We start from the raw sequence: 27,837 nt of genomic DNA, 5'->3' as shown, positions 1-27,837 counted from the left end.
AATCATTGAGTAAAAAATATTTTAATTTTGTCAGTTCAACGTTGGGTCTCAAAAGGAAGCCATCCATAATCGTTAAGTCGAACATCTCCTTGAAAATTTGTACACGCAGAAGTATTGTCATAATCTGTAAACCACATATAAGTATTGCGCTATTGATTTTTATATCACTTTTCTATTAACAGATTCGTTAGGAAACTTCTCACAAGTGTTCAATAAGATCAAAGCAGAGGTTATAATACATGTAAGCAAAGTTAAAATGTAACATCTAGTTTACGATATTATACACTGTTTGTATCATAGAGTGTGACATTGTTATCCATAAGTAAAAGTTTATTCTAACAATACCAGAACAGAATATAAGACTAATATGCTATTTACGAAACAGATGTTTCTGTGTATTAGAAATGGTGTTGATTGCTAGCTTCTGTGAGTCACCTTCTTTAACAGAATGTACTATTTTGAAATTGTTAGTAGTTAGTAGTAATTGTTAAATCTAGTAGTAATTATTTATTTAATCTGGTACAGATAAGGTCATCAGGCCTTCTCTTTACTTCTACCGGTGTTTGGTTTCTACCCTATATCAGTCCTTAAGAGAGCTATTACAAACACAGTGGCAACTGGTAAAAGAGATAATCGTTTTAGTTACACTGGCAGTCAGTCCGAGAGGCTAGTCACTTTAGTTATAAATCATAATATTAACCAATCACTAAAGACAGGAGAACATTCGTGCCAATTACTTATAAATAGAGTCCGGATTTTTATGTAATATTGACCCTAAAATGTGTACATAAATATGTAACTGAAAACCCCAAAATATGTACTAAATATGTAATATAAAAATCGCACAGGGAGTTAGAAATAAATTATTTATTTGGAAAAAATAGTTTAATGTTACTACTAAATATGATTAATTTCATACAAATCACATATTTATATATGTTACGATATAGATTTTGATGCGATTTTAAAGTTAATCAAGACATGAAGCACGATGTGCTACAAGACATTCCTCCATATTTTCTGGAGTTGAAGTTCCATCAGTGATTTGATAGTATGTAGCCTATGTTCTTATACACAGAAAATGATCTCTCGACATCGTATGAGGTTACTTGCGGTTATTTAAACAAGTATAATTATGTGGCTGTCAGCTATGTCTTCAGGAGGTTTCGCGTTTTTCCGATGAAGATCTGGATAACAGTAAAAAAACTTATGTAACCCGATTTCTTTCAAGGACTGCTTCCAATTTTTTCACTAATATCTAAGTGGTTGTCATGTCCTCAATGCTTAAATATGTATCGCATTATGTACTGACAAAACTGAATTTAAAAGTGTATAAATATTTTTATAATTTCGTTTTAGTTTATACTGAAATATTGATTAATTTTCTCTACAAGGCATTTAAGTTAACAACATTTGGCATGGATGCTTATTTTATGTAAAGATATAAATTAAATTATTAACAGAAAAAAATAATTAGTATAAAATTATAAATTGAAAGTGATAAGTAACTTATTCTTAGTATTTGACCCTTAAAAATATGTAGTGTTGTGCGAAATATGTAAGCATATGTAGTATTATTGGGACCACTATTATTTATTAATAAGTATTGTAACTCGATTGTATTTGCTGATGGTACTACTTTGTATCATACTAATGATGACATAATTGATATGAAGTCTGTTATGGACAATTCCTTTAACGGAGTAGCTGCCTGGTTTGAGGATAATGGATTTTGTTTAAATCAGACTTGAGACACAACATGTATTGTTTACGTTAAGTGATTCCACAATTTACAACTCTCAGCCATCTGCTAAACTTTTAGGAATTGTACTGGATCCCAAATTATCTTGGGCCCAACATAATGATTATGTTTGTACTAAACTCTCAAGTGTTATTTATTTATTAAGCAAATTGAAATCACTGGTGCCAAAAACATATGTAAGAAGTGCTTATTTTGCCTTCTTCAATAGTATAATAACCTATGGTCTTTCTGTACGCAGAAATAGTTCTAGTGTATGTAATGTTATCCTTTTACAAAAAGAAAAAAAAAAAGCCTTACGTATTTTAACTGGTTCTGCTTATGATGCGCACTGTAAGCCCTTATTCATAAATGAGGCTATTCTGACTGTTATTAATCTTTACATCTTCACTTCTTTGTTGAAGATAAAGAAAAATTTAGCATACTACATTCGAGATTTATATAAGGGTATAAGGGAATTTAAAAACGGATATCAGGCAAGGGTAAACGTGATCAAGGATGAGAATGGTGACTTACTTGCAGATTCTAATTCAGTCCTTAACAGATGGAAAACCTATTTTGGGCAACTACTAAATATACGTAGGCCAAGTAGAAATGATCGGGACGAAATTCAAATACAAACTGCCGAGCCATTTATACCGGAACCTACACTTTCTGAAGTCGAAATTGCGATAGAATATCTGAAAAAATACAAGTCTCCAGGTTTAGGTCAAATTCCAGCAGAATTAATACAAGAGGGTGGAAGGGCATTATCTAGCGAAATTTATAAACTTGTACTTGCAATTTGGGAAAAGGAAATTGTACCAGAACAATGGAAGGATTCCATAATCGTACCTTTTTTAAGAAGGGGGACAAGATTAACTGTAGTAACTTTCGAGGAATATCACTTTTGTTGACGTCGTACAAAATTTTGTTGAATATCCTTTTGAGAAGATTAACTCCATATGTAGATGAAATTATTGGGGATCATCAGTGTGGCTTCAGGCGTAATAGATCGACTATTGATCAGATGTTTTGTATTAGACAGATATTGGAGAAAATATGGGAGTATAAGGATACAGTACATCAGTTATTCATAGATTTCAAAAAGGTGTATGACTTGGTTAAGAGAGAAGTTTTATATAATATTCTTATTGAATTTGATATTCCCAAGAAACTAGTTAGATTAATTAAAATGTGTCTTAGTGAAACTTACAGCAGAGTCCGTATAGGCCAGTTTCTATCTGATGCTTTTCCAATTCACTGCGAGCTAAAGCAGGGAGATGCACTATCACCTTTAATTTTTAACTTCGCTCTAGAATATCCCATTAGAAAGTTCAGGATAACACAGAGGGTTTGGAATTGAACGGGTTACATCAGCTTCCTGTCTATGCGGATGACGTGAATATGTTAGGAGAAAATCCACAAACGATTAGGGAAACGCGGAAATTCTAGTTGTAGCAAGTAAAGTGATAGGGTTGGAAGTAAATCCCGAAAAGACTAAGTATATGATTATTTCTCCTGACCAGAATATTCTACGAAATGGTACTATAAAAATTGGAGATTTATCCTTCGAAGAGGTGGAAAAATTCAAATATCTTGGAGCGACAGTAAAACATATAAATGACACTCGGGAGGAAATTAAACGCAGAATAAATATGGGAAATGCTTGTTATTATTCCGTTGAGAAGCTTTTGTCATCTAGTCTTCTGTCAAAAAATCTGAAAGTTATAATTTATAAAACAGTTATATTACCGGTTGTTCTGTATAGTTGTGAAACTTGGACTCTCACTTTGAGAGAGGAACAGAGATTAAGGGTGTTTGAGAATAATGTTCTTAGGAGAATATTTGGGGCTAAGAGGGATGAAGTTACAGGAGAATGGAGAAAGTTACACAACGCAGAGCTGCACGCATTGTATACTTCACCTGACATAATTAGGAACATAAAATCCAGACATTTGAGATGGACAGGACATGTATCACGTATGGGCGATTCCAGAAATGCATATAGAGTGTTAGTTGGGAGGCCGGAAGGAAAAAGAGTTTGGTGAGGCCGAGACGTAGGTGGGAAGATAATATAAAAATGGATTTGAGGGAGGTGGGATATGATGATAGAGACTGTATTAATCTTGCTCAGGATAGGGACCAATGGCGGGCTTATGTGACGGAGGCAATGAACCTCCGGGTTCCTTAAAAGCCAGTAAGTAAGTAAGTATTATCACAGTTCTGATCATCATAATTGTCAACCTGCTTGGCGAGTTGGTATAGCGCTGGCCTTCTATGCCCAAGGTTGCGGGTTCGATCTCGGGCCAGGTCGATGGCATTTAAGTGTGCTTAAATACGACAGGCTCATATCAGTAGATTTACTGGCACGTAAAAGAACTCCTGCGGGACAAGATTCCGGCACATCCGGCGACGCTGATATAACCTCTGCAATTGTGAGCGTCGTTAAATAAAACATAATAAAAAAATATATAATTACAATACAAGATACAATTTTCACTTGACTGAATTTAAAGTTAGACTGGAAACAACTAAAAAACAATTTATGTCCATGGCAGTATCTATGTTTAATTACATAAGTCTGCACACAGTTAACTATAACACATTTTACTGTAGAATGTTTTGAAACGCTGGATGATTAATCATCCCTTTTATAGTATCAGTGAATACTTTGAGTCCTCTGTTAATAACTTATGTTTCTAATAGGCCTATGTCTTATTCACTCTGTTCTGTTTTTATTATGACTATGTCCATAGTATTTGTATAATACTCATACCTTTAATAAAATCTAATCTAATCTAATCTAATCTAATCTAATCTAATTAAATTTAAATATAATGGTCTTAGTAGCCTAATTCGCCAACATCTTTAGTTTTCAGACAGCTACATACTTAGGAAAAATTCTTTGGTCGGCGGGAAAAGGTACATAAGTAAAAAAAAAAATAATTTTTCAGGAGAAACTTTCTTTTTAATTTATTCTTAACTGAATATAACTATAATAATGAAATTCATGTATGTTCGGTAAAGTAAGACCCTTTTGAATTTAAAACAAAAGAAATTTTATTATTTCAAAAATTAGAAAAAATACTAGACTTATGTGATTAGGTAGAACAGAAAAAGCGACTTTTTTTTACTTATGTGCCTTTTCCCGCCGAGCAGAGAATTATGTAATTACATAAAAATTCGGACTCTACTTATAAAGTACGAGATATGATAGGGTAATCAATGTCATTCATAAGTATTAAGTCTTGCCTGTTACATTCCACTGAACCACTGAATGCCGATTATGTTGTGACTACAACTGCGACAGGAAGTCCACCACAGACTGCTGTTTCTGCTTCTGCGCCTGTTGCAGTGGCGTAATTCCGCTGTTGGTACGTGCATGGATGTCCGCCCCTCTTGCTACGAGAGCCTGCGCACTTTCCAGGCGGTTATTCCACGCTGCCCAGTGGAGAGGTGTTTCACCCAACACCGATCTTTCCTCCAAGGACGCCCCACGGTCCAACAATAAGTACAGCACGTCCGGATGGCCGGCACCATGGTGCATAGCAGTAACATTCCACTTCTTAGACTTGCCGTTAACAGACGCGCCGGCGTCCAGCAAGACACGAATCACATTGACTTGACCGTATTCTGCCGCCACGTGTAAAGGAGTCATTTTTTCTTCATTCATGACGGAGAAGTTTGTGCCCACCTGCAGTAGGCCCATCAAAAGTGTGACGTTTCCGCTTATGGCCACCTCAAACAGACGACGCTCCCTCTCAGACCTGCGGAGTCCAGCGAGTTCCTATGACAGACAAGATGAATTGTATTTGTAGCAGTTTTAATGACAACAGTATTTTAATTGCTGATAGTATGCCTATGGTTTAATAATAATAATAATAATAATAATAATAATAATAATAATAATAATAATAATAATAATAATAATCCGTGGCGCTGCAGCCCTTGAAGGGCCTAGACCGACCAGCAGCTGTTGACCTCACATTCACATGCCGAAACAGAGCTGGACGATCATCCAACCAGAATGGACGTATCGTGTGGTTATGACAATGATCGCCCCAGCCGTAATAGCTGGCTTTCGCAATTAGATTTCGCTACCTATCGTAGCTACCCAAGTTCATCACGATGCTGGGTGGGCACCGATCCCATACATTAGCCCAGTGATTCCCAACCTTTTTTGTCTGACAACACACTTTACTGAACGCCCTCGATATCGCAACACTCTTATTTGATTTTAATAATAATAATAATAATAATAATAATAATAATAATAATAATAATAATAATAATAATAATAATAATAACCAGTGCTTTTCGTCTGGAGGAAAAGGTGTTGGAACTCTGTGTAGAATATTTTATAACGGACGGGGAGGTGATTACTGTTCACTGCACGGGAATTTTGTCGTTTTTAATTTCCTTTTCGTCCAACTAAGACTTTCAAGATCTAAGCGGAATTCAAAGAAAGATCGTATTAAAAACATAGTTATTCCCCGTTCCAGCGCGTTGCGCCCGAAAAAAAAGCACTGATTAACTTCTATGTAGTTTCGGACATCCAGTGTTGTAGATAGGTTGATGTTAACACGCAATCGAAATAGTAGAAGAACAAGCAGCAACATGAGTGGCATTAGAAAAAAAATAAAGGTGTATGTGAAAAATCCCAACTTATCTTTGTGGATGTCCGATAAAAAAATTGTATTATCATTTTTGAAAACTCCCCTACTTAAATTAGTGTGAAGTCTGCGCTTGGTGAGTTGCAAAGACTTTCTATATACGTGGCCTTATGGTTGAAAAACTGAACTGAGCATGTTGCAGATGTTCAAGTGTCATTGGTAAAGTCTGTCTCAAAATAAAATGTACCATATCAAACACTTCATTGCAAATTTAAAAAAATGCGTTCTAAAGAGACTTTCTGAATCGCATAACATTTATTTTTGAATTCCAAAATTTCGCGACACGTTTCATGGAGCTGCGCGACACACCGGTTGGGAATCCCTGCTACTGTAAATTTCATGAAAAAATTTCTTTCCCCATGGGAACTCGAACCAACGCACATTCCATAACGCGAGTCTGAGGCAGAATGCTTTAGACCACGACGCCACGGCGCAGATGGTATGGCTTACTAAACGTTAATAATGGTAGAGCGTTCAGATTAGTATTACAGCAACCTCTGTGGTATTCGTATTTTTATAAATAATATTAAAACCAAAAGTATTTGAAATATTTATACAGGATTTCTCAGGAGGAATTTAAAGTACTTCAGGATAACGTAGTTAGGGATAACCTACATCGATTTAAAGAACATAATATTATTACCATAATTCAATGGAAACATATAGCAAGTAATATAAAATATACACATTAAAACTAAATGATATATCAATCTTCATTAAACTATGGTATTCCCTTAACTTTAACCCTTGCTTTCTCCGCTTTTGATTAATGGCGCTTGGCCCGCTATGGCTCTGAACCCTTCATATCGACTCTTAGGATAAAAATCCACATTTCTTCCTTAATGTCTTTCAAACTTTGTTGATATGATTCTTGGGAGTATTGTAGGCAATTTATATAATTCAAATTTGAAAATTTATTTTGGAATCCCCAGGAATTTTTTTTTCGAAAATAAATTAATACAATTTTGAACCTATCTTACTCAATTAAAAATTGACCAAGAGTAAAACTTCTTTCACCAAAATAATCCCCAACATTTGGAGAATGTTACAAACTAAAATTATTTATTTATCTTGAACTACTAAAAAGATACACTACATCATATAAGGACTTTACAAAAATATGTATGCATATTTGTATATTTTTTAATAAAATAATTATAATCGATTGAAAATAATAATTTTAGTTTACAACACAGTCACATGTTTCAACTTTAATTTGGTATCATAATGACATCTTTTCCCCAATTGAAGTTTTTATTTGTCCTTCGGAAACGTAATAAATATCGGATAATGTGAAACAGAAGGAAACAGACACTGAAGACGACGTAAGCCATGGGTTCCCAACCGGTCTGTCGCGAGACACTGGTGTGTCGCGCAGCTCCATGGAATATGTCGCGAAATTTTGGAAATCGATAATAAATTTTATGCGATTCAGAAAGTCCCTTTACAACGCATTTTTATTTGCAATGAAGTCTTTGATATGATACATTTTATTTTGAGACAGACTTTACCAATGAAACGTGAACACCTGCAATAATGTTCATTTCAGTTTTTCAATCATTAGGCCATGTATAGAGAAAGTCTGTGCAACTCACGAAGCGCATACTTTACATTAATTGAAATAGGCGATTTTTAAAAATTGATAATACAATTTTTTTTATCGAACATCCACATAGATTGGTTGAAATTTTTGATATATACCTTTGTTTATTTTATTCTAATGCCACTCAAGTTGCTGCTTGTTCTTTTACGATTTTCGAAAGTAAAGAAAAAGAAAAAAATAAGAATGTGCAAGGTGAAAGGAGAAGCGCATATCAACCATAGGGGTAAGACTGTTGCAGTAAGAGTACCCAACAGAATAAGAACTAAACTTCATAATGGTTCAAATTCCTATTCATATACACTGTCGTCTACAGTCTCCACCTGTTCAAATCCTTCAAAGTTCACATTTCCTATTCGGAGGCACTCACTTCTCCCAAATGACTACGATTTCAGTCTCATAGAGAAACAGAAGCGAAAGATTACAGCTGAAGTAAAGGAAAACTGGGACAAAGGCATCATAGAGTCCGATGAAAGAGTAATGGAACGGAGAAAAATTCTCTCCGGCGCCGAGATTTGAACTCGGATTTTCAGCTCTACGTGCTGATGCTTTATCCACTAAGCCACACCGGATACCACCCCGGCGTCGGACAGAATCCTCTCAGATTAAGCTCCAACTCTTGGGTTCCCTCTAGTGGCCGCCCTCTGCACTACGTTATAGATGTCTATGAACGTAGGACCGAAGTCCACACATGTGCTGAGGTGCACTCGTTATGAGTGATTAGTTGGCCGGGATCCGACGGAATAAGAACTTAATCACGAAGTGATTTATGCATATCATATAAGTTATATTATTTTAATGTACCGAAGTACATACAATATTTCCATGCAGATATTCTGCGTCATCATACGATGAAAGAGTAATGGAACGGAGCAAAATTCTCTCCGGCACCGGGATTTGAACACGGGTTTTCAGCTCTACGTGCTGATGCTTTATCCACTAATATATATCATAGAGTCCGTGTTTTTTATATCGCCATTCAATCTAGTTAAGACCGTACAAATAGTCTTTTATAACATTGTGGAAGTTAGCATATATCACCTTATTTTTTAAGGGGTTAGGTACAGCTTACAGCAGTAAAATTTTTGGAAATATTCAACTTTTTTTTCCTTTGTTACTTTATTTTGTACAATAATCAAAATTGGTATGTATAAAACACTGTTCCTGTGCTATATGAAAAAAATATTTTTACGATAAAAAATGTATTTATATTTTTGTTTTCAAAAGCTTTCCCTCATAACTCATAAACTTGGTAACTTCTTCATATTCTCTCTCTTTTATTTTATTGCTGAAAGTTCATGTTTACAATACATTCCTTCATAAATAATATTTTTCTTATTTTGTGTTAGAAGAAAGTACTGATATTTGACCATTTAAAAAAATGAATTTAAATTTTTTCAGATAATCTATCAAAGATAGAGAAGTTATTTTGCATTATATTGTAGATATGACATTCATAAATACACACAAAAAAATTAATCACAGAATGTCGGATTATTTTTTAGTTATTCTTCCTTCATTACTGTATCTTGTACAATGATGAAAATTGGTATATATGAAACACTGTTCTTTTCCTATATGAAAACATATTTTTACGATAAATAATTATTTATATATAACTTTTTTCAAAATTCAAAATGACGGCAGTTTACTGTGCTGTGATGAAGCGTTTCCCTCATAACTCATAAACTTGGTAACTTTTTCATGTTCTCTCTCTTTTATTTTATTGCTAGAACTCATGTTTACAATATCATGCTCTTACAACTACATTCCTTAATAAATAATATTTTTCTTATTTTGTGTTAGAAGAACATACTGATATTTGACCATTTTTTAAAATGAATTGAATTTTTATCAGACAGTCTGTCACAGATAGAGAAGTGATTTTGCACCGTATTGTACATATGACATGCATAAATACACATAAAAATTTCGTCACAGAATGTTGGATAGTTTTGAGTTATATGGGAAACGCTTCATCACTGCACAGTGAACTGAATTAAAAAAAATGAAAATAATTGTTTTAAATCGTAAAAAAAAAAATTGTTTCATATAGCAGAATGACAGTGCTTCAGACATACTAATTTAAATTCCCATACAAGATACAGAAATGAAGGAAAACGATATTGAATATTTCCAAAATTTTACTGCTGTAAGCTGTATCTAACCCCTTAAAGCCCTAAACCAGGCCTGAGGCTGAAAAACTTACGAATGTTAAAAATGTCAGGCGAAGAAGCCAAATTAAGTGTACGATATGCATACTGTGGTCCTTTGACGAAAGTAAACATAAGACACTAGACCCCACTACCAACAGCACTGACTTTTCAACCACTTTACAAGGCAGCACTACTTCTAAATTAAAAGAAGTTGAAAGATTTCCAGAAACATTCACAGTACCTCAGAAACCATGAAAATAAAATATTCTATGACGATATATGTGATATAGATCACACAACCGATGATGGGCAACATGCTGACATCACCTCCGATGACAGTAACAGTGAAGCAGAGGACCTGTAAACATACTGGTCTATCCAGGACCTAATCTGTATTTTTATTAAAATAAATATTTTGCAATGTAGTTAAGTATAAATAATAAATATTTTGTTTAATACTTAGCTTTTACTTGTTCCCCTTTGCCCTTTTTAACAATTCCTTAGACCAAGAATACACTTTAAAAACCGCCATAGTCTATATCTAATAAGATTTCATGCCTGGTTCTAGGCAATAAAATTACAATTAAAGGAAAAACTAATATAATAGGAGATTTCTATATTATGTGTATTATCTTATAACATAAAATTTTTCACTGATTCAATATTAATTTCCAAAGAGAGAAAGTTTTTTCAATCTCCTGAAAAATGTTATATTCGGACTAAAGTTATTTTTGCTAAAAGCTCTTCACTTTCATAATGAGGTCTACTCCGCAGATCCAACAATCTTTAGTCTAAATTCGAACCATGTATTTTCTTATAATATTCCATAAGTATCCTGAGGAAAAGGGTAATGGTGATGATGCTGATAATGATAATGATGGTGATGAAGACGACGACAATGACGACGAAGACAACTAATGGTACTCTGAAATTCCAGGCCATGGAAATTTTTGTTTAGAAATAAAAGACTGAATATTTGTACTCAATGGTTATATGAATACAGGTAGAATGGCATTAACACATTACTGTAACGTTTTAACAGTTTCATTATATACGATTATACATGAATCAATGTTACAGTGAGACCCAACGAAGTGTGAACTTTCCAGCTGCGAAAGCAAGGCCACTAATATTATGGGAAGGTATGAAGGAGATTCCCGTCATCAAACAGCCCACTTCCTTGGAGTGCGGATATATATTGATCGTATATTGTGTTCATTGTGACATATTTTCTGAGTTAGCGTTAGTGTTTGGCAAATAAAAAAATGAAATATCTTTCACTTTAGCAAAGAATATGTTTATTGTTTAACATACAGTAAGAAGAAATATTACAAAAGATTGAAGCAATCTCTTACGTAATATTGTGCCAATAAATTACAATAATAATAATAATAATAATAATTGTTATTTACTTACGTCTAATGTTATGCTTCATTTATTTATTTTTCATTCATTTGGTATATTATTTCGTTATTTATTAATAATTTATTCTCCATTATTTAATTGCTTTATTAATTTAAAGGCTATTCTAAATAATTATTATACAGCACGAGCATTGACAAAACTGGAGGGATGATGGCAGGCTCCAGTTATCATTGGATCTCTCTGTGTAATTTTAGTATATGATTATCCATACCAATATAAGCTAAATTATTCCTGCAAACATGCATGAGAATTCTACATCAGAATATCTGTTAAAGACAGAAATTGGCTACTTAATCATTTATTTAGAAAAGTTTACATGGAAACATTCCCATGCGGACAAAAAATATTTTTTTCTTCACCATGTTAATAATGTCAAAACAAGTGTTTATATAAATTTCTGCCACTTGAAAGCACAATTACGAGATCAGTAAAAAAATAAATTTCCCTAGGCCGTTTACACAAAAGAAACACAATTTCATTGGAAATATTTATTATACAGATACAACAACTGTAGAGCTATTTTTGTTTAGATATTTTCCACAGAAAGTGAGACATTTGTCGTATCATGGGATCGACAGAGAGGTGTAGACGGCTATCACACACTGGTTCCGATCCCAGGCGCCAGACTTCTACGACACAGTGGTACAACGTTGATTCCACGGTATGACAATTGCTTTGGGGAGTTTGTTGAAAAACAGCTCAAAAATTGCGGTATCTGTTCCTATAAATCTTTCCATGTAATTGTGTTTTCTTTCTCCAAACGGCCCAGCGAAACATTTTTTTCTGTCCTCGTAATTGCGGTCGAGTGGCCAAAATTTGTATAAGCACTTGTTTTGACATTATTAACATGACGGTAGAAAAATATAACACTTTTACCTGCCTCCATGAGAATATTTGCTTTCAAGTCATGTCCCTTGTGTAAATTCACAGAATTCGGAAGAATTCATTCGTACAGTGCAGGCGAAAAAGTTAAAGACTGTCAATATTTTATTAGTAAAAAAATCCCAAGACAAGTTGGAACCTAACAAGTGACACCAATAAGCCATCATTCACCAGGCAACTAATCCAAGAGATATAGGGGGTGTGGCGGCCGGTTCTTTTTGCCACCCATTGCACCAGTGGCGGCGTGCCCAGTAGGGCTGCTGAGGCCATTCCTGAAAGATATGTCTACATATTGAATATATTATTATACTTCTAATATCTTCGTCTCAGTAAAACGCCGGTAGACACTTTTGTCAAGCTATACTTAGCCCTCTGCCGGCAGATACTTTGTCAAGCTATATCAAGTGGCTCGGGCTGTGTCCATATCACACGCTGGTAGGCTGTTTGCTGTTTGAGAGAGGTGGGATGGGGTACTAGTGTTTTGTTTATCAACAGCTTCGGACTGTAGTGGATGCAGACCGTAAGGCGAAGCAGAAACAGATAACGATTTCACATTTTTTTCGTGGTGTGTTGTGTTCATTTTAATGTACCAAAATATTATTAGTGAATGTGCTGTCAAATTTTTATGTTTTTAAGTCTCTGCGATGTGCTTGTTTAAACTGGTTCAGTTTTAAGACGAATATAATAAGAACAGTATTTAAAATCTGCAAAAAATTAGTTTTTCATCGCTGTCGTTTGCGCGAAACAGTGAAAAAAATAATTTAGGTCATGACACTCCTGACTTATTTTTCAAGCATAATCAAGAAGAAATGAGATTTACTCTAAGAAATTTAATTATTCTATTTATTATAAGGATAAATGATCTTGTGGCTGTCCTGAAAAAAATGCATTATTTTGTTTTCTGTATTTATTGTTCGAAGTACAAAAGCGGGGGTTAATGATTTAAAACATTTAGCTGAGAAAACTAAAACTAAATAAACAATAACACGTATAATCCACTATACATAAAAGTAATTGATTTGGCTTTGTTAGGGAAAGTAAACATCGCAAATCAGGTAAGTGGCGCTTACAAATAGTAAACAAGCAAACATAATGAGAAAGTGAAACAAAGTCGAGAAATTTTCTCGATAATTATAGACTGTATAAAATTTTGCGAAGAATGTGAACTTTCATTACGTGGCCATGACTAAACCTTACAGTCATCGAATCCTGGCGTATTTCGAAGATTATTGGAATTTGCTGAAAGTTAGATGAGACTCTCAAACATAATAATTTTTGTAACACAAGTGTTTACAATAACATATAAGAAAATCCAGAATCAACTTCTTGATTCTATTCTGGAGGTGTGTCGTGATGAAATATCTGCTGAAATGCAATAATTTAAATTTTAGTCAGTCATGTCAGACGATACAACTGATGTATTACGTCATACGCAGAAAGTTATTTTTTTCCGTTATGAATTGGGCGGTGCTGTGCATGAAATATTGTGGGAGTTGTTTAAACCAAAAGCCCAAAATGCTGAAGTATTAGCGGAATGCATTTTAGAGCAGAAGAATACAGTTCTGAATGGTGACTGTTAAATTTATCGCTCAGACTTACGACGGAGCGGCAGTAATGAATGAAGAGAAGGCAGGTGTAAAAATAATGATTAAACAGTCCTATAAATGTGCACATTTTGTGCATCGCTATGCACATCAGCTTGCACACTTCGTGTATTGCTATGCACATCACCTGAATCTAATCATAGAAAAGGCAGCATCACAGAATTCACAACCTCTTATTTTTTTCAATAGTGTTGCCCCTGTATATACATTTTTTTTCTAAGTCGCCCTCACAATTAGCTGTGTTGGATAGTGTTTCTACACGAATACGAGGATCAAATACACGATGGAATTTTCATCATCATCATCATCATCATCCTTCACGAATTAGGCCTCTGTAGACCTGTTTCGGCCCCATCTAGCAGTCTTCTTAACGGTCTTCCTGGTCGACGATGTCCTCTAGGTTTATATTGCATCATAATTTTTGGGATTCTTGAATTTTCCATTCTTTTTACATGATCTAGCCAATTGAATTTGTATCTGGTGATTTTTTCTTCTACTGACTCTACTTCTAATTGTTCTAAAATTTCTTCATTCCTTTTTCGGTCTAAAAGAGTATATCCTGCTGTTCTCCTGAAAAATTTCATTTCCATTTTCATAATTTCAATTTTCATAACACATAGAATAAGTAGTGTTTAATAGGATGCTTTGAGAAACTTATAGAAATCATTTCACTGAACAAGGAGCTACAGGTATTCTTCGTATGTTGAATGATCAGGACTTCAACTTTTGCCTAGAATGTTTTCATCCTAACGCGCCTCATATGGGTATTTTGTATAACTAACTGTAGCATAATAATGCGAATTCCACCAGTAGGCCTATCTACAATGCAATAAATTCATTCCTTGATGCAATCGTGAAAGAAAGAAATAAAGAAAGAAAGAAAGAAATAAATAAATAAAGGAAGGAAGGAAGAAAGAAAGAAAGAAAGAAACAAAGAAACAAAGAAACAAAGAAACAAACAAAGAAACAAAGAAACAAAGAAACAAACAAACGAACTTCTGTTACTCATCAACAAGAAGACTCTCTTCCCATGAAGAAAAGAGAAAGAGAAGCCACAAAATTTTCTCTCTGCGATAGAGGAGTGTCATATCATTTCTTGTCAGGTAAAAGACAGATTTGCTTTTATTAAGCATTTGTCGGCAGCAAAATTGATAAATTTCTCTCTTTTCAAAGGCAAAATAAATAACATAAAATTTTCTTCAGCTGAACTTGATGAAACCTTTGAAATTTGATTATCGTTTTCTGTGTAAAGGACGTCTGAAAACTGAACTGTTTTGTGCGAGAAACAATAAATCCGTAATTATTTCTGGATTTATGAAGAGAGTTCGGCGCAGAAGAATATATCAGATTATAGATGACATTAAGATATATGGATCATATAAGGAAGACATAACGTAGGAAAGATTGGAGAATACTGGATTTTCAGTGAATGATCTGCCATTCGGCAGAATACTATGTATATATATATATACATATATATATATATATATATATATATATATATATATATATACACACATACTAGGTTCAAAAAGTTCCCGGAATTTGCTATTATCATAGAAACAACGTACCTTAAACACTATTCCACAGTATTCCCTTCAAAATAGTTGCCTTCTGCAACAACACACTTTTGCCAACGCGTGTAGAGTTCCTGGAAGCAGGCTGGAAGCCATTTTGTGAAACCCGTCTTAGTGCTCTCGTCGCGTTTGCGATAACCTCTTCAGCATTGAATCTCCGTCCTTTCAGATGACTTTTCAGACGGGGAAACAGGAAGTAATCAGGTGGTGAGAGATCAGGAGAGTATGGTGAGTGATCCAAAGCAGTTATGTTGTGCCTGGCAAGAAAATTCTTTACAATAATTGCGCGATGAGCAGGTGCATTGTCATGCATAAGGAACCAGTTGTTTTCTACCCACTTTTCTGGACGTTTCCTTCTCACTGCGTCCAGGAGGCGACGGAAGATTTCTACGTACAATTCTTTCGTTACAGTACGACCTTCTGGAATGAACTCATGGTGGATGAGACCCTGAGAGTCGAAGAAAACTTCCAACATAACTTTGCCTTTGGAAGTGTCCCTAGGAAATTTTTGCTTCCGAGGAGATGTTTTCGATTTCCACTCAGATGACTGTCTTTTAGGGACTGGGTCATACAAGTAGTACCAAGTTTCATCACCAGCAATAATTTTGTTTAAGAAATCACCATCTTCATCAGCCATACTGATCATGTCCCCAGCAAGAGTCATTCTTGTTTCTTTCTGTTCTGCCGACAACATTTTCGGAACTAACTTCTGAGACACGTAATGCATGTTGAGATGCTTGTGAAGAACATTGTGTACACTTCCGACTGATATTCCGACCTTTGCTGCTATCTCTTTTATGGTTTTACGTCGGTCGTCCCTCACAACATTACGCACACGCTGAGCGATTGCTTCATTTGTTGCAGTTGTTGGTCGGCCGCTGCGTACGTCATCTTTGATGCTATCGCGGCCACCAGAAAAGCGTTTATGCCAGGCATACACTTGAGCTGCTTCGCCATATGCTTCTTCCAACAATCTTAATGTCTCTGCAGGAGTTTTGTGTATCAAAACACAGAACTTGATGTTTGTACGTTGCTCTGTGGACATAATTACAAAATGCGACGAACAAACAAAACACTATGATAAACAATTGCCTACAACTCAAAACCAACAATCGCCATTATCAACAAACTTAAAGAAAATGACATCATGAATGTTACCAACAAAACAAATGTATAATATCCCTTGTTATATATTAATACGGAAAATGGTAGTAAAATTCCGGGGACTTTTTGAACCTAGTAGTATATAGCCTATATGTATATATTATTCAAAATGTATTATATTAAGAACAATAAAATAAAGTGTTTACGGTAGAAATATGTTGCTAGGAAGCATAATGTGACCAACACTGTTTCCTGTATACTAATGGCAATCCTCATATTTGTGTCTTTTTTTTTTTTTTTTTTTTTTTTGCCAATTGCAGGTCCGATCATAGTTAGTATTTCTTATTTCTGATGATGACATCCAAAGAAAATTTCTTAATTGAATTGGATCTTCCATCCATAAATCATTGCGAAGACATGCGTAAACGCTATGCGTGTTCCAGTGTGATATCCAAGGTTTTTCTTCAGACAGTTCTATTTCTTTTCTGCCTTCTTCTCTTCAGAAGAATTGCAATAACTACAGCCGCCGCAATACATTGTGCTTCTGACATGGTTGTAAACGCTAAAGGCGGGCAAACAGCCTCTCAGTGGGTTGAGGGAAAACTCCGGAGAAAAACCTCAACCAGGTAATTTGTCTCAACCAGTATTCGAATCAGGGGCCCGCTCGTTTCACAGTCAAGCGTGCTAACCATTACTCCAAAGCGGTGGACTATTATTATTATTATTATTATTATTATTATTATTATTATTATTATTATTATTATTATTATTATTTTATTATCATTATCATCATAATTTTATCATTATTATCATTATCACCATTATCACCATTATTATTATTGTCATTATCATCATTATTATTAGTATGGTTGTTGTTATTATCATTAATATGATCAATTGTCATTATGATTATTATGGTGGTTATTATTTATTATTGTCTTGTATCATTAGGTACATCGTATTAGAAACTTTATTAATTCTTAATTTATTATTCTCGTTTATAAAATCTATAGGAAAATTATTGTGAACTATATAGCCCTGTGTCATTTTATATTGTAACATGCCTACAATGCGATAAGGATTGTTCTGTAGCAATTTATATCTTACACACCAATACAGAGTGTAGTTTTTTATAGTTAATATTTTTATGTTTCGTATCATTGCCTTATAAACTCTTTTTTATTTAGTTGCTACAAAAGGTAACCTATTTATTGTAAAGTGTAAACCATATTGACCTATATAGCCTAATTTTATACTATATTAAAATATAATTTAATACCATGCATACAATGACGGTTTTTCATGCGTTGAAGGGTTCCATATAAATTTTGCGGAACAAACGTTTAGGTCTTGAGTCTTGTTTAACGCGTCGTTATTCGGAAACCAGGGTGGCGATCACTTTTAAAAGTAATTTTTATCCTTTCTCAACATTTCTCTCGTTTTAATCCACATCTAAAGTGAAAACCAAAATGTTTGTTGCATGCCAACTTCTGAAGGTGTAAATGTTTATTCTTAGCAGATAACATCGAAGTTTTTTTTTTTTTTTTTTTTCCGAAAAAGATCTTCAATTAGAATTTTTTTTCTATGCTTTACTTAGACATTGAGCTACCAACTAAAAAAATTACAGCGCTATTGATTGACTATCATACGAGCTACGACATGATATTGTATATTTAAAGGCGCGGGAAATATCGTATAAGTAGGGAGAGTAACATTAGAGTTTAGAATTATATAATTCCAATGAGAGCTCTGTAATGGGTTTACAGAAGCTATAGTCTGTCCCTGTGTAAACACCCTGTTACATAGCTCTCGTGATACTTTAGACCTTCTCTAGCTCTAAACTGTCGCCGTGTAAACGTAGCATAATAAGAGGTAGAGAGGAAAGAAATTCGAGTAGCGGAAAATGATTCTTTAAAAGCAATAGTGTTGCTATACGACTCAAGAATGCTTAGCGGACTGAGCATGATGTTAATTTCCGTCCTTTATAAAGGGAGGTTTACTTGTTCTTATACTCATAAAACAATGACATACTAAATCGTGGGTACTTGTTTAGCAAAATTCACTGACCGAATATTTCAGTGACACAAGCAGAGTAAAGTACTAAAGTATGAAGAGAAGCGTAATTTCCTAACACAGATTATAAATGTGCATATGCAGTCAGTGAGACGGTATGCGACGGTATGGAACACCGCCACTGGTTTCTATGGCCAGAAAACATACCGTTAGTGAAAAATGAAATACTGTCACTGAAAAAATGTGATCGTAAAAATGTCTTTATACATTTCTTCATAGCAAAGAATACTATCTATTTTCTTCGTAAATTTAAACCACAGCCTTCTGAAACTGTATTCAGTGTGTATTTAGACACGCTTATTTGATAAGCTCAACCCCTGGAATGTTTACAACGGTAGTATTGCAAGTATAAAAGTCTGTGGTCTGTAGGTTGTGGTTGCCATTGTTCCCAATTTAGTGACTGTGTCATTTTTTGTTGCACGTTTTATTAATATTAAATACTTTGCACTTTGAAACTTTAACATTATTTTAAACGATAAGTCTCAAAGGACATTGTAAAATGATCTAGTAAATAGCTGAAGTAAATTGAAATTATTTTATTAAGAAATTTAATGTGTTGCGTAAACTTCAAAGATTCGCGTTACTGACTTCACGAAACAATTTATTGTATACATAATTTATGTCTATGTTGTAAGGGAGGAGATATGCCTTTTTTAAATCGAGGTATGCCAGAGGAAAGTCTTGGGGTAGTATACCGCCTCTGGTTTTTTTCCACTTCCCTTGCTGTATGCAGTTAAAGACTTCACTTCTTCCCCTTTTTGTACTCTCCAATATCCGAACAATATTATATAATAGATAGTGAGTTGTAAAACCGTTATACCATTAAATTTATGGACTCATGGAAATTTTAAATTGTATGCATAATTCTGTTAGTTACAAAGACAAAAATGTAAAGTTATGTACAAAATACACTATCTACCAGAAAGTAATTGGGCACTGGTTTTGCCTCTTTAGAACCTCGTGGTACCACATCTTGTTGCTATAACAGCAACTACCATGTCAGCATGCTCTCCACTAGATTGTGTAGGATATCCACTGGAATGCGTCGCCATTCCATTTGCAACATGGCACTCAGTTGGACAATGGAAGTTGGCCGCATGTTTCGGCGACTACTATGCAGTGGTATGCAGACAATAATGTTCACCGGTTGGACTGACCTGCACAGAGTCCTGATCTCAATCCCATTGAGCATATTTGGGACGAATTGGACCGGTGATTGAGGTCTCGGGAGATACTGCCAACTTCCATTGGTCAACTGAGTGTCATGTTGCAAGAGGAATGACGACACATTCCAGTGGATATCCTACACAAACTAGTGGACAGCATGCTTGACAGGGTGACTGCTGTTATAGCAACAAGAGGTGGTACACCGAGGTTCTAAAGGGGCAAGAACAGTGCCCAATTACTTTTTGGTAGATAGTGTATTTTATGAGTACCGGTAGCGGTAGGATAATTAATTGGAAAGTTATTGACAATTGCACAGCTAATGGTACAGATAAGAATTGTGACAAAATTAGTGATAGTTCTTTAATGCGTCTGTATAAGCAGGGAAGTATTATTCGTACTAAATTTAGTTCTGGCAGTAGTAATATTTTATCAGTGCATAACCTCTAGTGACTGAAAACGGAAAAAACATTAGAGACAGTAAATGAATACTCATTAAGCATCAAGATAATAACTTTTTAATAGGCTCGCCAGGAATAGCTCCCCAGGTGAGTATAAGGAGAGCTCACCCTGCTTGATACAGGAAGCCTTTGCCCTAATGGGATGTAGTGGGCTTATTTATTTACTTGTATTTAGTAGTAATATGCAAGAAAAGATAAACGATATTGTGGTTATTAAAGTATAAATACCGGTTCACAATAAACCGAGAACGGAAACGAGAACGGGAGCGGAAATAATGTTAAAATAAATGTTCTCGTTCTCGTTTCCGTTCTCGGTTCATTGTGGACCAGCCTTAACTCGCCAGTTTTACATAATACATTAACTTCACAAGAGGGAGTGCAGTGAAACATAGCTGTGAAGAATTGGAAGAAAAACCATGCTGAAATCCTAACTCACCTTTCGAAGACCTCCCAGAGAGTCTTTACCATAACTTGCCTCGGACTGACAGTTCTTCAGTTTATCTAACTTCTTCAATATATTACCTTCTTTCATGTCTTGTATTTCGTTGTGATAATCTAACTTTTTCTCCATAAAACCGTTATGTTCCTTGATCTTCTTTCCAAGAATAACATTATAATTCTCAAGTTTATCCCTGATAAATTCGTATTGCTCTTTGAATTTTTTCTCCATTAATGTTTTCTGTTCCAGGAACTTCTTCTCCAAAAGATCATCATAATCTCTCAATTTTTTCGTTATGAATGTATTCTGATCCCTCTGTGTTTCCTGTATAAGTGTTATTTGCTCCTCCCATTTCTTGTCCTGCAGATTTTTATCATCACTTATTCTTTTCGAAATCAGAATGTCCTGTTCCTCGAAATGTGTGTCTATTTTTTTGAATTTCTTCTCCAAGAAACTTTGCTGTTCCTGTAAGTTATTTTCGAGGAAAGACTGCATCGTTTCAAGGTGTGTGTTGTATGTGGCGTTGACGTTCAAGAATTCTGACATTGTGCCCTTGAGATTTCCATTCGTGGAATTCGTGATGTTATGTACGACCAGGTTGAACAACTGCAGCAGTAACAGCTGCAGAGGTGCGGGAACCGTTGTCTGCGCTTGGTCTGAACCGATGAACATAGTCTGCAAAATAATACTTTCTTACTGACAGCGTTTAGAATAGAATCCACAAATCATATACAGGATGTGTATTAGGTAGACAGTTACACTTTGGGATCCTATAGACAACTTAATTTTAAATTTATTTAAAAAAAATCTCAGTACTGTGATGTTTCTTTTCAGTGCAACACGATACCATGTTATGTTGGTCAAATTTACAGGAATTTATTAAGGTAATCAATTATTTCAAAATTAACGAGCCCCGTGACATTGTTTCTATTGTTTCTGGCAAATTTAATGTAGAGTGATGAGTAATTTGTCAATTGAAGGGTTCAGAACTATAGTGGGCCAAGTGCCATTTACTGAAGACGTAGAAAACAAGGCTTAAAATTAAGTTATTACCATAATTCAATGGAAACATATAGCAAGTAATATACTCGTAAAGTGTACACATTAAAACTAAATGATACGTTAATCTTCATTAAACTATGGTATACATTTAACTTTAACCCTTGCTTTTTCCATTTTTAATAAATGACGCTTGGCCCACTATGGCTCTAAACCCTTCAATTGGGGAATAGTTCCTGGTAAATTAGTTGAGACCTAAGACCAGAACCACATGCTACTCATTATGCCATTTTCATGTCTTCAAACTCGCTACATTTGAAACATTCCATGATATATTTTAATATACGGAGGTTACCAAACTATGTGGAAATGACACAAATCACAGGGAGTACTCTTCAGCTAAAGTGAAAAAGCATGGTGTCTAATGTTGGAAATATGCCTCGAAACATGGAAGCATGCACGGATTAACTTTATTAACCTATCTAACTTTATCTTGAAAACTAATTAAGTAAGTTTATATTATTTATACTTTTAGCATTGAAAACTAAACGATAATTGGACTTGTTGCAAGTTCAGTCGGTAAAATGGAGGAAATATTGAAACAGAATAAAATAAACCCGTACTGCATAGGGCAGTTTTGCACACACTGCAGTGCGCTGGTTTAATATTCAAATAACTTAAGTAGTTCTCTCTTTCTCAATTGATGTCACATATGGTCAAGTCCAGTTATTGACAGTGTACATTTCTGTCCCAGTATTCAGTTTGAAATATTATATGCTTGTAAGTTATATAAAACTGGTATGTGCCATATCTGTCCCAGTATGCGGAAAGGGGTTAATAATGTAGTATGTATTGAAAAAATTAAAGTTGCTCATAACCAGGGAACGGATTTATATGGACTAAAAATATATGAAATATGTAAATATATATGTAGTTATTTTTACCAAAATATGGAATTAAATATGGATTTTTACCAAAATATGGAATTAAATATGGACTTAAAATTATAAAAAAATGACTATGTACGTTAAATATTGGTACATTTTAATCAAACTAAACAAAAAATATAATGGACGTACCTTATCTTCCAATGTAGTTTCAACAAAACACAATTTTTATTGTCTGTTACCATAACAATAGGTTACAAACATTTCTTTCAAGTGCTGAAAAGTGAATCTTCTTCTATTGTCTCTGAGGATAGATTTATACTGACTAAAAGAGCGTTCGACGTTACAAGAAGTAACTGGTACATAATTCAATTTCACAATGTCTGCTGGGGATAAGTCCAAGTTAATCTTCACTGTTGATTCACCACTCATCACAGCAACAACCTTTTGTAGTTCTTCATATCCAGGGTTTTTTGAAAGTACAGTGTCCACCTTAGCTCTTACTGCATCTGCAACTTTACCTCTACCACGATTCAGTTGTTCCACAGTACTATTTATAATTTCAAAACTTTCAGATAGTGAAAGGTGCCTATTTTGGAGACTTTTGAGCGTTTTTATGATGCATGAAAATGTATGCTGAATGTGAGCTAAGTCATTCTTCACACTTATGTCACAGGTAACTGTTTTCGCAGTATCAATTGAGACTGCATCTTCAGAGTCCAATGCAAGGAGAACATTGTTAATAGAGTCTATATGTTCGGCATAATATTCAACTGCTTCTAGCCATGTACCCCATCTAGTTAAAATTGGCTTTGGTGGCAATGGAATTTCAGGGTACATTTCTTTCAACACGTTAACTCTACTGGGAGCTTTGAGAAATACTTTTTTCACTGATGAAATCAACAAATCTACTTTAGGGAAATTGTCTCTGACCACTTCTGCCACACGATGAAATGCATGCGCCACACAAGTAAAATGAGTCAATTTAGGATATACAACAGATAATGCTTGTCCAGCTTTGACCATATAAGGGGCAGCATCGCTAATAAAGAATAACACATTATCGTACATAATACCCTTTGGCCACAGGATACCCATAGCTTCGTTGAACAGTTTAACTATAGTTTTGTTATTGCACTTTTCTAGAACATCACAATGTAAAAGAATTCGTTCAGAATATTGTTCACTTAACAAACCGATAACTACATTACCAACAAGTCTACCTTCTTTGTCGGGAGTCTCATCAATGGAAACCCAAATTGAACTATCTTTAATTTCATCTCTTATCTTCTGTATTGTCTCATCGTAGATGGATGGAGCATACGTCTTCCTAAGTGTTGACTCATCCGGGATTGTATGTTGAGTATATTTTTCAAGGAATTCCCTGAAGACCTTATTCTTTAGTTTGTAGAGAGGAATATCAGCAGAGATGAGAGAACGGCACAGGTCGATGTTAAACTCAGATCTTACATTCGATGTTGTTGGTTGTGTTAAAAACAATTGTCTCTGCTTGGAATTTAGTTGTTTGTTGGCCTGATGTTTACTAGTTGTAATGTGTTGTTGCACCAGGAACTTTTGTGTAGATGATACTGCACACTGACACAAATTACAAAATAATATTTTATTGTCAGTTGATAAACCATCTTCTTTAAATTCTGAAATGTAACTTGTTAGTTTTGATTTTAAATTGACTGAATGACGTACTTTTGGCATATTTACCGTCTTTATAGTATGATTTACAAAACTGAACCTATGTGTACTCTGACTGGCATTTAACTGTTGAGCTGCACAACTGAAGTCTGTTAAAAATTTTAAATTAAATTAATACAGTTTTGTAACTTACTTTCCCATTGTTGATAGGACTGCTAATTTTCAAATAACTCTGATGTTAAAGGGATTACTGAACATGTGTTTAAATCTCTATTGTTGAAATGTATTTTTAAAAGTTAATGGAATTTTGTTTTGTTTTATTGTTAAACCTAATATAATATGGACTGTTTTATATGAAATATGGAAAATATATGAAAATTAACGAAAATATGTACTAAACTCTAAAATATGGAAAAATATGGAAAATAAAAGTAGGATTTTTCAACCCTACACATTGTGAAACATAAAGATAATGCAAAATATAAATTATATTAGCTTTATAAGTAAATATGTATTTACATATAAATCCTTTCCCTGCTCATAACGAGTATGTTCTCATGGAGCAATTGACATTTTCTGAAATCGCATTAAAAAATGAGATGATCTCTGTCTTCATGTAGAAGATTATTCTAATTTGGAATTAGAACAGCCTGGAAGTCTGCAATGGTCTCTACATTCTCCTTGCAGGGAGAAGTCTTAAAAAAATTGAAATCAATAAAATAAAACTCAGGCTCCACACGCAACCATAGCGATATCCTGTCTCATTTTAAGAGAATTTGGTGAAGCTCTTCACAGGCTTTTGAGGATTAGACTCGTATACCTATGTGTATATGTCGGTGAATAACAGGAAATATGTACAAAATATCATTTCGATTTAGTAACAATAATAACAAAATATTTATTTAAATGCGTTTATAGGCAATAAATTCGTTTTAACCGGAGATACGAGTAGATTAAACAATAACTAGTAGTAGTAGTAGTAGTAGTAGTAGTAGTAGTAGTAGTAGTAGTAGTAGTAGTAGTAGTAGTAGTAATAGTAGTAGGTTTATTTTGCCTGGCAGAGTTAAGGTCATGAGGCCTTCTCTTCCACTCAACTAGGTTTCAATAATATACATGAAATACAAAATTAGATTACAAAACAACACAAAATACCTTAGAAATTACATAAAATATAGTAGAAAATTACAATAGACAAGATCAGTTACATAATATAAAATTACAAATAGTTAAGGTCGGTTACATAATATATAAAATAAAGTAGAAAATTACACATAATCAAAATCAGTTACATAACATAAGGGGAATATACACACTCACACATACACACAATTTATAAGACCTAAACTGCTCGAGATAAATTCGACGATTAATTCACTTCAGTTAATATACTAATAGGAGAATACATGTGGGTTACAAGACTTAAAATGTTGATTAGCAAAGTCGTACTAAATGGCATGCAAATACAAATGATTAAGTAAGATATCAAGATAATAAAAAATATTAAAAAAAGAAGAGAGAGAGGAGAAAAAAATAACAATTTGGTCATTTAAGACTATTTAGAAACTTCCGCAAGAGTCTAGTTCTGTTCATTAAAAACATTTCTAAGTAGAGTGTGGTTAAAGATTTTAGACTCCGACTGCTCCTGATTTCCTGTGACAAGGAATTCCAAGAACGAGCTGTGTGTATTGTGAAGGAAGCAGAGTAGAGAGATGTTTGATGGAATGGAATTGATAAAACAAGGTTATGCTGTGAACGTGTATCACGGTTGTGGTGGGATGCTGAAAGAGTGAAGCGAGGAACTAGGTAGCTAGGTGTGGAATTATTTAAAATCTGATACAGCAAACATAGTGAATGAACTGAACGTCTCTCCCGTAAACGAAGCCAAGATAATTGAAAGAAGTACTCGGATACATCATCATAGCGACGGCTGTTAAAAATGAAACGAACACAAGCATTATGAACACGCTGAAGCCTCAATGACAATTCAACACTAAGATCACTATACAAAACGTCGCAATAGTCAAAGTAAGGCATCACCAGGGTCTGTATCAAGATCTGTTTCAGTTTAGAAGGAAAGAAATTTTTCAGTCTTTTCAGTGAATGTAAGATTGAGAAAGTTTTCTTACAGACATATTTTACCTGTTCATTCCAGCTGAGATTCGAGTCGAAATGGAAACCTAAGTTTTTAACCGTAGTACTGAATGGTATTATAATATTATTTAATGTCACTGGCAAAAGTGTATTAATGCTGATGGAAGATAGTAATCTTTGATGTCCTAGTAGAATTACTTGCGTTTTCCTGGGATTAAGGTTTAGCCCGCATTTTCTGGCCCAGCTGCTGATTAACGTAAGATCATGATTTAATTTTGATAGGCTATCATTAAGTGAGTTTGGACGTGAATGTATCTATATCTGAAGATCATCTGCATAGAGATGATGCTGACAATGTTTAAGGACAGTAGAGATGTCGTTAATGTAAATAGCGAAAAGTAGAGGCCCTAGTACAGATCCTTGAGTGATTCCTACCTTCACGTCTCGCCATGAAGAAAGCCGATTATTGTGAGACACACATTGATGGCGATCGCGAAGGTAAGATTCCATCCACATGATTGCCGTGTCTGACCAATGCAACATTTTCAGCTTTGCAATAAGAATATCAATGTCGATAGTTTCAAATGCTCGAGAAAAGTCCAGTAGTGATAGTACGGTCACTTCGCGTCTGTCCATAGTTTCACGAGCATCTTCAGTGATCTTAAGTAGGGCAGTAGAGGTGCTATGATTTGGTCTGAAGCCGGACTGGAGTGGGTCAAGGAAATTATGCGAGTCCAGGTAGTCGGTGAGTTGCCTGTGGACTATACTTTCTAGTACTTTAGATAATGTCGGAAGAATACTTATTGGTCTGTAGTCGCTAGGAGTGGTAGGCTGAGTGACTTTAGGGAGGGGTCGATCAAGAGCATATTTCCATTGCACAGGGTAGGAGGATGTGACAAGAGAAGCGTTGAAGATATGTGTAAGAGTTGGAAGAATAATGTCGATTATTTTACTAAGCATTGTTGAGGTAATACCGTCGGTGCGTTGTGCTTTTGTTTTGATACGTTTTAAAATTTAATTATGTCTCTAGGAGATACGTCACACAGAAAAAATTTCTCACGTATAGGCGGAAGTCGGGATGTGAGTTCGTTTATAACTTGTTGTTTTGTGACTCTGTAAGGACAAATGGGTGGTGACGAAGTATAGTGGTCATTTAGTTCGTCGAGTGAAATGTTAATAGTATCAGTCTGTGGTTTTTGTTTACCTAGGCCCATTGTTAGTAACATTTTCCACAAGTTCTTTGCTGTGGTGTCAGGTTCGATAAGTCTATGGCTATGCTGGATTTTGGCATTACGTATTATTTGCGTCGTT

The 27,837-nt window shown here is 34.6% G+C and overlaps 1 protein-coding gene across 1 annotated transcript in view; it reads right to left on the bottom strand.

Moving 5' to 3' along the window:
- Positions 1-526: 526 nt before the first annotated feature.
- LOC138691369 (ankyrin repeat domain-containing protein 1-like) overlaps positions 527-27,837 on the bottom strand; it is a 42,699-nt gene continuing 15,388 nt past the window's right edge. Inside the window, exons 2-3 of the mRNA XM_069813272.1 lie at positions 20,897-21,574; positions 527-5,528 (exon numbers count right to left, since the gene is read on the bottom strand). Coding sequence (XP_069669373.1) covers positions 5,037-5,528; positions 20,897-21,571 — 1,167 coding nt within the window. The 5' untranslated portion in view covers positions 21,572-21,574 and the 3' untranslated portion in view covers positions 527-5,036. The remainder of the gene's footprint in view (positions 5,529-20,896; positions 21,575-27,837) is intronic.

Source organism: Periplaneta americana, chromosome 16, assembly GCF_040183065.1.
Source record: "Periplaneta americana isolate PAMFEO1 chromosome 16, P.americana_PAMFEO1_priV1, whole genome shotgun sequence".
NCBI lineage: Eukaryota > Metazoa > Arthropoda > Insecta > Blattodea > Blattidae > Periplaneta > Periplaneta americana.
This window is presented reverse-complemented; position numbering and strand designations above follow the sequence as displayed.